Source organism: Sinohyriopsis cumingii, chromosome 1 (assembly GCF_028554795.1).
Source record: "Sinohyriopsis cumingii isolate HCF-2022 chromosome 1, ASM2855479v2, whole genome shotgun sequence".
In the NCBI taxonomy this organism is placed as follows: Eukaryota; Metazoa; Mollusca; class Bivalvia; order Unionida; family Unionidae; genus Sinohyriopsis; species Sinohyriopsis cumingii.
Window position 1 is genome coordinate 41752323 of NC_142961.1, and position 14976 is coordinate 41767298.

General features: G+C 35.0%; 1 protein-coding gene across 1 annotated transcript in view; it reads left to right on the forward strand.

Moving 5' to 3' along the window:
* Positions 1 to 14976, forward strand: part of LOC149806773 (uncharacterized) — a 133627-nt gene that overhangs the window by 96668 nt on the left and 21983 nt on the right. The window contains exons 3-4 of the mRNA XM_089957341.1: positions 149 to 291; positions 6380 to 6532. Of these exons, the coding sequence (XP_089813467.1) occupies positions 149 to 291; positions 6380 to 6532 (296 nt within the window). The remainder of the gene's footprint in view (positions 1 to 148; positions 292 to 6379; positions 6533 to 14976) is intronic.

The window sequence follows — 14976 nt, forward strand, 5'->3', positions numbered from 1 at the left end:
TAGCGAAACTGGACGTTACAATTTTTTTATATTGGTTTTGAAGATCCATGGAATATTTATTCTTTATAAAGATACATGCGTCATTTGGGAATGACATTAATCATATAAGTATAATGGTCTATCCACCATTTCCTTTTCCTGTTTCCAGTTTGACCGTGGTTCAAGCAGTATAGTGTCTCCCTATATCACACTCGGGATCCTTATAGCTGGAGTGGTGGGCGGTCTAGTTATAGTCGTCGCTGTAATCCTATTCTGCAAGTACTGTGTGAAGAAGAAAGACAGAATACGACGGTATGTTTGATGCAGACAAATATCTCTTACATCTGTAATAACACCATTTTAATAAAACCCTTTGTACTGATGTACAATTTGCATTTCGCACCACTGCATGTATTTCAGAATTCCTGATAATTTGACAAACGACTTTTTAACATTTTTTCTGTTAAAAGTGAAAAGATATTGGGTTTTAGTTTGAGAGATTAATTTTTGTGGAAATACAAATACATATACAAGGAAACACACACTTAAAACAAAAAGGTAATATATTAGTATCTCTCTTTCTAGAAATATAGGTGGCGCTTCAAGAGCCGTTGGGTTTATTTCCCCCTTCGCCATTAGTGGCTATACATTCCGGGTCTGGGACTGCTGGATGCACATTGCTTACGCCAAGATCCTTTCTGTGAAGACCACCAGCTTAAACGTAGGTTTATTTGGCCCCATGAGGAATAGGCTTTATGCCGCCGTTGCCCATCTTCTCCTGCATTTTCATATAGTTTACAAGGAGGCGCTTAGTTTCCACTCTTATCTTTATTTTCTTCGTTTTCTTCTTTTCATCTTCTTAGATCGCGCCAATCTTCACCACTTCTTTCTCTGTGACTTCTCTCACAAATCCTGTGGCTGTTGCCATTACTTTGGTTGGGGTAAACCTCATTTCCCCTGTCTTGTCAAGAAGTATCTCCACTCGATCCCATCATCTTCGCGAGGAATGCCTTCTACAAAAGAAATTGATTCTCATTGAATTTGTTGCGGAAATGTATAATCTTATTACCACTCTTTGTAGCGCCTCACCATGGGTTATGATGGATAATTGAATAATTATGATTGGTGTTCAATCGGTCCAGCAATCAACATGTTAAAGAAATTGTGATGATACAATGCCTACAAACTTTGACACTCTAAGTTTTTGCCAATCATTTTGAGAATGGCGAAGGATGCGGCCAGAACAATACTGTTTAGAATTCTGATAATACAATCAAAGACACAAGACATTTTTATCCATTTTATACACTTTTAATGTGTTTCTCTTGACACCGAATGTGTAACACAGTGAACGTACTGACATTTCGGTGTACAAGAATTAAAACACGAAAATAAAAACAAGACATAAATAACTAAGTATATCAGCAAGTCACAAAATAAAATCGCTAAAGTTAGATATAAACAAGTAAGTTTACAACAGTTTCGATCTGTCTGTATCACATGGAATATATATACACGCTCTGGTGTTAATCCAATTTCTTCCGCATTCATTTCCTTCTGTAAAATACTTCTACCACCACTACTACTACCACTACTACTGTTACTACTACCACTACTGCTGAAACCACTACTACTAATCTCGTGGATCATTCTTTCAAAAATTGTCTTTAATTCCATTTTCCATTACGGATTGTCTTTTACTAAGTTTTCCTCTTTTCTTGAGTCATTGACACACATTCATGCTCCAACGTGAAAGACAAAAGTCGTGTCATGGTAAGCTTTTATATTATTCCTTCCCATTGATGTCTTTCTTTTTGAGTAACAAGCCATTCTCTTGAAATAAAGGAATCTAGTGGTAAATTATATTGAAACGGATCAGTCACTAAGTGACATACCACACGCCGAGAAGAATCTTTTCTTGTGGCGATATTTCTTTTAAATGTTTTTATAATCCTCTAAGATTTCATCCTCTGGAGTTATATGTACCACTCCCGCATTGTAAGTAGAAGTGGTGGCGCGAAATTCTTCTAAGTCATGTTTAGCTGATCAGTGTTGACTATTTGAATACGTCCAAAAAATCAACATTTGCTGTTAACGTCTATTCATAAAGGATGCAACTGTGCCTTGAGTTTCGCTTGAATCTATGCGAATTCTCTTGAAATGTGTTCTCGAAGCCCAGCAGGTAAACTATGAATTCTCTCTACAAAAGTATCTATGTGGATAATAATCATGCCCGACCTAACAAAGGTAGTGAAAGCTCTGAGTACATCTTGTTATGTTTGAGGAAGGCTGAGTATGTATACTCTCATTCGTTGATTTTTACATCACAACTGAAACGTTGTACTTGCCCTAGACGTTCCGAGTAGACAAAACCGTAGCTGTCTAAAATTTTGGTACTGGGTAATGTATCCAAATGTTTGAGCCATTGTTTGAACGTAAGAGTCGACTTTAAAAGGCACAATGGCCAGGAATAGCCAAAAGAAAACGTGTATTATTCTTTGACTCGTAAATCTCAATGATCTAGAAGTGTCCTGATGGGTTTTGGAATGTACGGATGAAATAGACTGGTACATGTACAGCATCCCTTTTAGCAGTAAGGCAGTAAGGTCGCATTATATCGCTTATGCTAGTAAAGCGGTAAGGCACACAATGGTGTCGATGGTCGAGGTTCGAAAGGGTCCTTCAGCATTGCTGATGTCTCAATGTATGGCATCACTCTGGTCGCAAAACACAGCACTGCACTCACTCGAATTCAGTATTGACCTGTGAGATCACAGAAGGTTCCTCACTCAGTTGCTGTGCAGAATTCGTCATCATCGGTGAATGTGTTTTGACTTCAAAACTAAGCCTGGAATCCACTCTGGGTCCTTGACTCTGTCGGTGTGTTGCATTATACATCTTTCTAGCTGGCGATTGTATATGTTATGAAATGTTTGTCCTGGAATAGTCCCCTTTTCATACATGGATTAACGAATGTCCATAAGATAAAGTGTTATCGTCTGGAAGTCGCACTCGTTTCTTGTAAAAAAAATCTGACCAAAGGTCGACTGCCAGTTTGGTGGTTTTGCAAACGTTAAATGTTTTGCCGATCCAATGTTTTCACGTCAAAGTCTTTCTCTTGTCCACAGTGTGAAAGCTTCTTTCAAGACATGAAAAATGAATACTTGACGGAGACGACAGTTCAGTATCTTATATTACGTGTTTAAGCAAGAATACACAGTAACAAAAGAAAGAGTCTAAACAACAAGCTTTGAAAAAAATATAATTTTTTTCCCTGGAAAATTCTGTAAAAATAAAAAAAATATGATTTTACGGTTTTAAGAATCAAATCCAAAAATAATTAAAGAATAATACACGAATAAAATTTTTGAAGTCTTAATAACAAAATGTTCTAATTATTTCAAGTTCGAGTCCCAACGAAGAATCCAAGATGGAAGACGATGACGTATGCTGCAATCTGTAGTGTTGAAGTCTATATTTTATTGTAGAAACAAGAAATGTCACTCCGGTTTTAGAAATCAGAATAAATTTTTATAAAAGCTGCCTTTGTTCAGGAAGTTAACATGAGCACACTTATTTTTCAGGAAAAAGAAAGAATTATTCGTTTTGAATTCAAGTAATTTGATATAACTCCGAACAGCACAACATACAACTTCCAGTGTAAGAGCCCAAAAACTACTGAGGATATTTCTCCAAAACAAAGGTTATATCGTATTCTCAAAAGCAAAAAGGGAGTCACGTGATCATGTTCCAGAACCTCATCGAATTATGTTCTTGTTAAAGATCACGTACACCCAGTGTGGCCCTGATGAAAACCAATCATTTTACTCTAAGAAATAAAAAAATTTGTTTACGTCTTAAATTAGTAGTCCCATCATGACCTCGACAACAACTAATCATTTTAAAATAAAAATAGAACTTATTTACGTGATTGCTACTAATTCTGAATCAATATCATGAACTAGATCAACGCCTGGTATTTACAAAACGAACTGTCAGGGTCAAAGTATTTTCGGGAAAAAGTATCATCTCCAGTGAATAAATTTACATTACAATAGCATGTAATGAAAAATAAATAAAATTTAAAACTGACAAACAAACAATTAAACTGAAATAAATATATATTAAATCATTTATAATTAAATCAAATATACATAACAATTGTCAGTATTTTGATGACTTTACATTTGTTGTGCATTCATCCATGGCGGTCTCTGAATTGGTATCCATAATGTTCTAGGACACCGCTAGCAAGAGTGATTGCTGTGTGTTCGTTGTACATTCTATGCTCTCCAACGTGGCCCCTTTCGATGTTTAGGTGATAGCTACCAGGGTGATCGATGTACACACAACTGTCGGTATCAAAGTTGAGGGCTTTTCAAGCTTTAATGCATCAAAATGTTTCTTATCGGTGAAAGTAGAGGGCTCTCCAAGCTTTAAGGCATCTTATAATTTATCTTATCACAGCGCTTTCTTCATCCTTGTGGATAACAGACTGGTATTAATTACACGTTTAAGCACATGTACGACATCAAGAAAACATCGGCAGCATGTGGCAATGACGTGGTAAGACGAGATGGTTCAATTTGGTCGCTGATAACACTTTGTGTTCGATCAACCCTTCGTACTGAAGAGTGTGTTCCACGTCTATGGGTTCTGTCAACCTTTCTGTGTGAATTTGCAGTTTTGCACGCTCAGTGATACCAGGAACATACATCGATATCTTTCATTTCTTCTCCACAGGATTCCTCTGCCTCGTACAGAAAGCATGTTGTGTTGGTTTGTCATCTAAACAATATGTCACGTGAATTTTAAGGTCATATAACTTTATGCAACACGTCTAAATTTTGGATTGGTTTTTGACTTGGCATTCGTGACTTACAAACATCGGGTGTCGTGGGTATGTTTGCTCTTCAGCTTTTTAACGGAGAACTCTAATAAATGGTTTTTCAGGTCTCATTGAGGAAAACGAATGGAACATCCGTGAAATAGACGTCGTTGGAATTCATACACAGTCTGGAGGCTTTCTAAATCACAGCTATGGAGAGAAAACGTTTAAACTTTCTTTTCTCCACCGTCTCTAGCATCTCATATCGATTCTTCAGTTTCATACAAATAATGGAAGCAGTGAAAGACTGGCAGCGTATCGACGGCTCGCCTAGAGATAGGATTGAGGGGCTATGATTCCTCGACCTTCTCCTCAACACCGTCATATAATGTCTACATCCGATCGGCAATATTTCAACATTTTGTCTTGAAAGTCAAACGGGTTTGAAGAATGATGAGTTTTGTACAAAGCGCAGAATGCTTCTCGTTACGTGTGCATGCCATCATCAGGATCGTAGTAGCAAATGTCTGGCAAACGCGAGAACATAATGTGTTGATTAGCTTCGATACTGGCAAAATGTGGAAAATAGCCTTTGATCGTTTCTGATTCCAAACAGATTAGTCATTATGTTTAAGAGCATGGCTAAATAATTCAAGGAATCTTTAAGCTCTACTTGCCCTAACTTTATGCATATGAGCTTGGCTAAATTCAAAATGACTCTAGCACATTCTGTACCTTGTTCTGAATAATACTTCGAAAGAAATTGTCCGTCGTATCAAGACAAATTGTTATCCATGTTTGTAGCCTATCGATGACACTCACCGTAACAACGAATGCCCTTTTCGCTCTAAGTGTCGTCGTTAGTTCTAAAATCAATTCGGCCTGCTGGACTCTTACTTCAATTTGAACGATTGGCAAATTGTAGCGTTTTGTATACAATTATCAGAAGCAGGATCAGCTACATAAAAATTATGGATGTTATTTTCTGTCTCTTGTGTACATTCAAAAGTCAAAAACGGATAAAATCCACTTATATATTTTGTTCATGTTCTATTCTTATTTTCATTCCTTCCCTAGCTCTTGCCCATTTTTTGAGTGAACAATCGATTTTTAAAGTCATCGATTTGTCCCTCCCCAACTCCCAACCCCAGCATATTTTATTTCCTGGACAAACGTGTGCCTCTGGATTATTGGTTCGAAAAAGATGTCCACATATGCAGCACAATCTTAATAATTCGCAAGTACTTTTCTGTTGTTGAACTTTGTTTCACGCGAAGGTGTTCGTAACAGAATGGGCTGACAAACCTTCGTTGGCAAGTAGAGCAATGAATTCGTTCTTTTCCATCAGAAATACAATGTTTGGGGGCTAAACACCGACGTCATTTCTCTCCACAATGAAAACTAGCCGTAGATGTATATTATACATACTATCATGGATATTTTAGAGTTTGGCTCAATGCCATACTAACAAAATGTATTAGTTTAACCCCATCCTATGTACTGAACAAATGATTTCACATTTTTCCACCCACCATCCATTCTCTTGACACATTTTCCTCTTTTCTCTATCAGAGACCAGTGCACCGATCGGGAGCGGTATTCGGATCGCCATTTCAAGCCATTCCAGAGGTACGAGACAATCAATTCGGATATCTTCTCAGAATTTAGTACGGGATCTTTGGAGGGCATTCCCATCAGTCCAGGCCGTAGAAGATTAGATTCCAGGTAATGTCTTATGTTTCTTGAAGATAAGTTAGTGTCTTGTTCAAAGGATAATATTCTTTTATAAATTCTTCCTAGATATATATTTTTACCGTCAAGTTGCAGTATATATATATATATATATATATATATATATATATATATATATATATATATATATATATATATATATATATATATATATATATACACATACATATGCAATTTACAATGTTAGTTTTATGAAACTGTGGGTGGTTTGCGAAAATGTTTTGATACCTTAATATTTTGTAGTCATTTATGAAAATTATCTATAAATAATTCAGAAACTAAAATTATGAAATTTAGAAAATATATCAGAATATTTCGAGCTTGTAAGTTTACATAGATGATAAATAACTATAGATTAATGACAAATGCTTCATATTTAGGAATTATTTTTACCATACGAGGCTCATTGTGAAGCTCATTTTCTGAATCCCACACCACACTCTCTCGAGGCGAGCTTTAAAGGCAGTTTATTAGTTAAGTAATTACCTTTAAAAAGTCAGTCATGTATGGGATCAATTTAGTAAACGTGTCACGCCAATATTATACTATGGAACAGACGTATGGGGATCGTCACATGGTAGCTCAATTACAAGGGTACAATCACGGTTTGCATAAAATAAATTGCTGCAAAATAATTTACACATAATGACTTCTTATGTGATGAAGTTGGTAGAACTATGCATAAATGCAAAAATATTATAATGAATATGTATTTGTGAAACGTTCTTCAGCCCAGTGCAAAGAAATGTGCAAAACATAAGCACACTATGATGTTGAATGGTTGTTGTTTTTGTTTGAGTTTAACGCCATTTGCTAGCGCAGTATATTATATTAATGGTGGACATTATAACTCATGGATGAGGAACCCTGGAAAACCCCGTTTATAACCACTGACCCACAGGAAGCTACTAACACCTGTCTCACATACCCACATTTGCCGAACCCGAAAGTCAAACCCACGCGGACAATTGAGATGGAAGTGACAGGTAAAAGCGAGCGCTTTAGACCACTCGGCCACCAGTGGACCCGTTGATGAATGGTAGTAATATTTAATCTGCAATCATAATTGGGCAACCGTTGTCAGACATTTAGACTTGTAGTCTAGAGTTTTATGGCGGCTTAGAATTTCCTAAGATGTTTGTGATATCAACTATTAGCAGACAGGTATTATTCATTATATGCTGTGCATTTGTACTTATATGATGTGCAAACTTCATTATATGCTGTGCATTTGTACTTATATGATGTGCAAACTTCATTATATGCTGTGCATTTGTACTTATATGATGTGCAAACTTCATTATATGCTGTGCAAACTTCATTATATGCTGTGCTTTCTTCCTTATATGATGTGCAAACGTCTTTATACGAAACTTCATTATAATGAGATGGCCGATAGCTGCCGCCAGAATACAACCATCAAAGTAACACGAATCTGTTATCAACTTGTTATTAGGAAGTGTGAATTTCATTCATGTCAAAATTAATTGCTTTTAGACTCCCAGCTAACTGCCCAGCTAGAATGCCCCTATTTCAGTTCCCTGTGTTTGAAAGCTAGCTTTAAATATGGGATTTAATAATAATAATAATAATAATAAACTATCTTTAACAAGGATAACACATTTGGTCATGGCTGACCCATCTGCCATGTGGTCCTCAGTTTTTGTAATACAATAATAAAAATAGAAGTTCATGCACATAACCATGTATCGTCGCACACTCATTCGTACGTATTTGACATGAATGACTATGTGTGACTATACTGGGAAACATACAAATATATATCAATTATGGATATGATTTTAAAGTTTTCTGTTCAGAGCTTTTAATATATCATTCCAGCTGGTCTAGAAAGAATTTCTTTAATGATAATTTAAAAGAAGCAAGGGATGTTGAATTACGTATCCTCATTGGTAAGGAATTCCATACAGTAGGTGCTGATACAGAAAATGAGCGTTTGTAATGATTGGTTTTCGACCAAGGAATCTGGAGATCGTTGTTTGTCGTCGATCGGAGATTACGCTCAGTATTTCATGATCTTAGTTCAATTATGTTAGAGATATAATCTGGAGAAAGACCGTTTAAAGACTTGTATGTCATGATTCCTTTAAAATAAAGAATACGTTTTTGTACAGGTAGCCATTTCAGACGTGAAAACAAAACATTTGAGGGAGTCATAACAGGAAGTTTCAGTATCATTCGGGCTGCCCTTTTCTGGAGTCTAACAATTGTGGACAGATTATAATTTGATGTGTTTCCCCATATGGTACAGCCGTAATCTATTAGTAGTAGTATATAACCCGAAAAATAAATTTCAAGTGATTGTGGAGGTAGAAATTTTGAAAGCAATTTTAATAGAGTTATTATTTTGACTACCATTGCACATAAGTGATCGATATGCGCATTCCAGCTGAGGTGTTGATCAATGTAGCTACCAAGAAGTTTTTGATTTTTGACAATAGATATGTCTAAGCCATTTTGAGTTAGAAGTAAATCCATGTTAATAGATAGACGCTGCCTTGTTCCAATTGTCATACATTTCGTTTTAGAGATGTTAATATGCATTTTGTTTTGATGACACCAAACTGATATATTGTTGAGGTCAGTTTGAAGTTTATTTTTAATGGAGTCTAGCGATTTATCAGATAAATGCAATGTCGAATCGTCAGCGAAAAGATCTGTGTTAGCGTGCGCTGGATACAAGGCTAAGTCATTGATAAATAGTAGAAAAAGAAGAGGCCTTAATATTAATATAGATCCTTGAGGAACACCGCTTAAGGTATGACTTGGTTCGGATGTATGTTTACCCGTGCAAACAATCTGGTGTATGTTTGTGAGATACGACGTGAACCAGGTAACTGAGTTTGGAGAAAACTTGTAGGCTGAAAGTTTTTTAATGAGCACCGAATGGTCAACCAAATCGAATGCTTTTTTAAAATCAATGAAGATTGCACCAGTAAGTTCACCTGATTCTACTGCTAGTAGCCATTGGTCTATAAGTTTTGTCACTGCAGTCTGACATGAATGATTCTTTCGAAAACCTGATTGTGATCTATGGAGGAGTTGATACTTGTCAAGATATCTGAAAATATGCTTGCTGACATGTTTTTCCATAATGTTTGAAAGTACGGATAGAACAGATATGGATCGATAGTTGGATGGGTCATTCTTTTCATCTCCCTTATAAGTTGCGAATACGTTTGCTAACTTCAATGACTGCGGGAATTTATTGGAAGTGATACTACAGTTAATTATTTCTTTCAACGACTCTGAGATTGATAAAGCCGACATTTTCAGAGTTTTGGGGTGAATTCCATCTAGACCAGCCGATTTATTTGTGTCAAGTTTATTTAAAATATCAAAAGTGTCATTTATTGTTATTAAGGGAATGTTGAAACAAACATGATCGGGTACCCTTTCATTCACGAATTTAGTACGTTTGTCTAAATTAGGCTCTGTATTCTTAGACCTTTCAAGCGTTTGGGAGACATTAGTAAAAAAAATGGTTCAGCTGGTTTGCAATATCGAGCTCTTCAGTATATTTAGTGCCATCAACTATAATTTCACATGGAGCTAGAGGCGCAGGTTTCGTTGAAGTTAGATTTCGTAAGTGATTCCAGATGGATCTGTTATCGGACTTTGATGTGATGGCTTCTTTGAAAAAGGAGCGCTTGTGTTTTACAATGATTGATTTTACTTTGTTTCGCCATAAATGATAGTTTGTTAAGTCTTTATGGTAGTAGTTTCGTTTGCGTTGTGCCTCTGCAATTTCATTAGTATACCATTCTGGTTGTTTTGATCCTGTGGGGGCATGTTTATTTAGGATAGTAAGGAAACAGTGATTCCAGTTAGACAAGTCATAATCTGGGTCTATGTTAGGGAAATATATTGCGTTAATGTTTTGTGATAGTTCGGAGAGAAATTCATGTTCAGAAAAGTTTTTGAAACATCTGTACTGCATGTAGGAGTGTTAAGTTGTTTTTCTTTGCGCTCTGTTGCTTACGAGTTGCACATATAGGATAGTGATCACTAATAGGGAAACATGGTACGTTTATCTCGTAGAGATTGGTTGGATGGGTAGTATAGATGTGGTCGATCGGAGTAGAAGTACAGGCTGTTACTCTTGTTGGAGCATATATTACCTGTGTAAGGTCGTGCAGTTGTATCATATGTAGCCATTTAGTGTTAGTATCAGAGATGAGGTCAATATTAAAGTCTCCCATGATAATTACTTCATTGTTGGAAGATAAAGCTGCCTCTAACTCGTGTTCAAATTGGTCAGTCCATGAGGAGAGGGAGTTTGGGGGTCGGTATGCTGAGCAGATATAGAGTGATTTGCTATTGAGGAAACTTAACTCGATCCATATTGATTCGATAGTAGAATTTTCAAAATCTGTTCTTCTCTTGTATGTTAAGTTATTTTTATATTGTATTGTGCATAATATATTGTAGGTGATATTTTGTACCAAAATAAGATTAGCTGACTGTTATTGTGATGTGTTTGATTGACATGCACTCCAAATACATTGTCTGAATAGTGTTGTGATTTTTTTTTTTTTTACAAGAATACTTAGCTTTATCTTGAAGACACGGAGTATGTAATATAATCAAGAATTCCAAGAGGAAGAAATGATAAGAATTCTATATTATTTGTATTCAGTATTTTGTAATATCACATATTCAGTGTATCACATACCTACACATACTAATGTCAGCCTCAGTTTGAAAAATATATATATATATATATATATATATATATATATATATATATATATATATATATATATATATATATATATATATTACATAGCTTTATACCACAGTAAAAAAATTATGTTTATAGTATCAGTTAAGGTTAAGTTCAATAACAGTTCAATAGCAATAAGTTCAATAACAATGCTCTCTTCAAAATCAATTTTGACAATTTGTTTTATTTACATATCATCAATAGGAAAATAAAATATCAAGTTCGTTAATTGGATGGGGAGGTAACATAAATACGTAAGCCAAGTCGGCAGCTCATTTGCAGCCCAAGTTACGCATTTGATCTCCAGTGCTCATCTAACTGTGACAGGCAGTCACCAACAAGCCAAGCTGTTTTCAAGCCTAACTCAAAGTAAATCTAAACCACATTATAGATTTAGCTTATGTATAAATTTGTAAATGCTAGGCTTGTGATAATTAGGTTCATGCTTTCTACCTTAAAAAATGGGGGGGGGGGGTCAAAATACGAAACCATCCAGTGAGACCTTGAGCTAACTCAAACATACTATGTAAGCTGCATCTGATTGGAGGTTGAATTCTTTGGCTGGATTTGCAACTTGCAAGGTTCGATATATTAACTCAAATTTAATTGGTAGTTTAATACTCTTGTAGAAATTTAACTTGTAATATGCAACCAAGCTTGAATAAATGTAATTGAGGACTGAATTCACAATAACTTAATTCTTTTAGCTGGGAATATTTGGTGTTAACTATTATTGGAAATGCTAATCGAATTTAATAAAACGCTCTTATTAGTTGGCAGATTGGAAATTGTTTGTTTGGTGTTGAGGGTCTATCCTAAATTTCTTTCCACTTTTGCCTCGTCCAGACAGACCATTTAAGAAGTGTGACTCTCAAACATAAACACGGAACTGTAGTGGTACCATTCATACAGTTCAGAATCTCGACATTCGAGACTTAACCAGTCGCAAAAGCACCCGATGCATAGGCGACTTTAATTTTTTTTATCATTCATTCAATTCCATTAACTAGCAGTAATAACAAGATTTCAAGATGCCTGCTGTGGTAGCCATATTAAATGTCGGAGTAACACCATTTTCGTTTACAACCGAGTAGACCATAGAATGAACATGTGTGCATAAAGTTTCATGGTAATCCTCCAAATTAGATTACGATAAGTGGTGATAAGAAATATACTAATGGACAGACAACATGCCATCCCAAAAGCTCATCTTTTCTTTAATAACTTGAAGATAAGAAAAGAAATTATGCACATATAATAAACCTTTTGAAAACAAAAAAAATCATTGCTCTCAATTAAAGGTTTTGAAAATATGCATAAGTAGTATTCATTTACTAGTTTGATTGCAATTCAGCAACAAGATGACATCACACATGATATATATATATATATATATATATATATATATATATATATATATATATATATATATATATATATATATTCACAGGCGTCGAAATTACTGGTAGTCGTCCAGTCCAAGACTAGTACATTTTCTGTCCGACTAGTAATTTACATAATTTCATTAGTTCAATGGCTAGTTCTCTTGATACCTGTCTGACAGTATGTTGTGTGAAAGACTATTGAAGTACTGAAAGATCAGCAGGACAAGTAAATTTCTCACTCTACTAGTCCTTATGGCTACAAAGAAATTTGTTTCCAATTCTAAGCATGTATGTTGCTCATTTCAAATGAACTTCATGAATCAAATAATTTGAAATGATGAGACTTCTTAAAATGTATTTTCTGATTTTTATTTCCAAGTGAGCAGACGTAATATTCTGTTTCAGATGTGTAAACAATCATTGCTTTATTTAAAATTCAAGCTAAAATAATGATGACCAGTAGGTGAATAGAAGAGAAAGGAGACCCCTGTCAGTGTTCTCAGCCAAGTTTTCATAAATACCTAAGAAATGAGAACAGGTTGAAATATAAAGTATAGCACTCTACCAACCATGTAATAACTATTTTATGCTACTGCAATATACATGGGTGCATAATCAGTATCTGTTATTTTGTATTGTAATTTATATATACTGGACCGGATTAAGGCCTTTGGGGACCCTGTGCACAGCCAACATAGGGGCCCATAGCTATCCTGCCTTGTCCATATATATGGTTACAGTACTATTAACTATACTGCCTGTGAAATCAGACGATACTATACAGGGCCCCTTGAGCCTTGGGGGCCCTGGCCATGTTGCCCATTTTGCAATATGGATAATCCGGTCCTCTGTGTGTGTGTGTGTTTGTGTGTGTGTGTGTGTGTGTGTGATATATAATGATTTATGTGTACGCATGACAAGTAAAAAAAAGTATGCTGTCGAAATAAATTTTGTTTGAAACATTATTTCCTTCTGTAATGCAAATAAAAATAAATATGCTGTACATTAGTAGTATTTCCGGTTTGATACCCCATTTATGATTATACAAATATTACATTCGTGGACTTGCCTATATCTTAACACATCTCTCTTCACTCAATAAGGCAAAACAATTATATTCTAAACTCTAAAATTCTTACCTATTCATATCACTCCCTGGATATCACAAATACCAAGAAACATTGTACTTATATGTTGACAATAAAGAAACTTTAAATGATTATACCAGTAAAAATTTACAAACATCCAGTACTTAAGGCTGGGACATCGAAACCAGGGAACACGAGAGACCTAGTGGTCTAAAACGATTGCCATACTAGCCGCCATGTATAGCCTATTGTGTGCTGACAACTTGTGATAAATCCACAAAAAACGTCCAGACCAATAACCATGATGTGACTGGCTGCCTGATTCATGAACTATAGTCCCTAATACAAATGTGTAACATAATATACCACGGCTATATTAAATGTTACCTCCCCATCCAATTAACGAACTTGATATTTATTTTCCTATTGATGATATGTAAATAAAACAAATTGTCAAAATTGATTTTGAAGAGAGCATTGTTATTGAACTTATTGCTATTGAACTGTTATTCAACTTAAACTTAACTGATACTATAAACATAATTTTTTTACTGTGGTATAAAGTTATATATATATATATATATATATATATATATATATATATATATATATATATATATATAACTGAGGCTGACATTAGTATGTGTAGGTATGTGATACACTGAATATGTGATATTACAAAATACTGAATACAAATAATATAGAATTCTTATCATTTCTTCCTCTTGGAATTCTTGATTATATTTCAAGATAAAGCTAAGTATTCTTGTAATAAAAAAATCACAGCACTATTCAGACAATGTATTTGGAGTGCCTGTCAATCAAACACATCACAATAACAGTCAGCTAATCTTATTTTGGTACAAAATATCACCTATAATCTATCATGCACAATACAATATAGAACCCCCATATTTAAAGCTAGCTTTCAAACACAGGGAACTGAAATAGGGGCATTCTAGCTGGACAGTTAGCTGGGAGTCTAAAAGCAATTAATTTTGACATGAATGAAATTCACACTTGCTAATAACGAGTTGATGACAGATTCATGTTACTTTGATGTTGTATTCTGGCGGCAGCTATCGGCCATCTCATTATAATGAAGTTTCGTATAAAGAAGTTTGCACATCATATAAGTACAAAAGCACAGCATATAATGAAGTTTGCACATCATATAAGTACAAAAGCACAGCATAT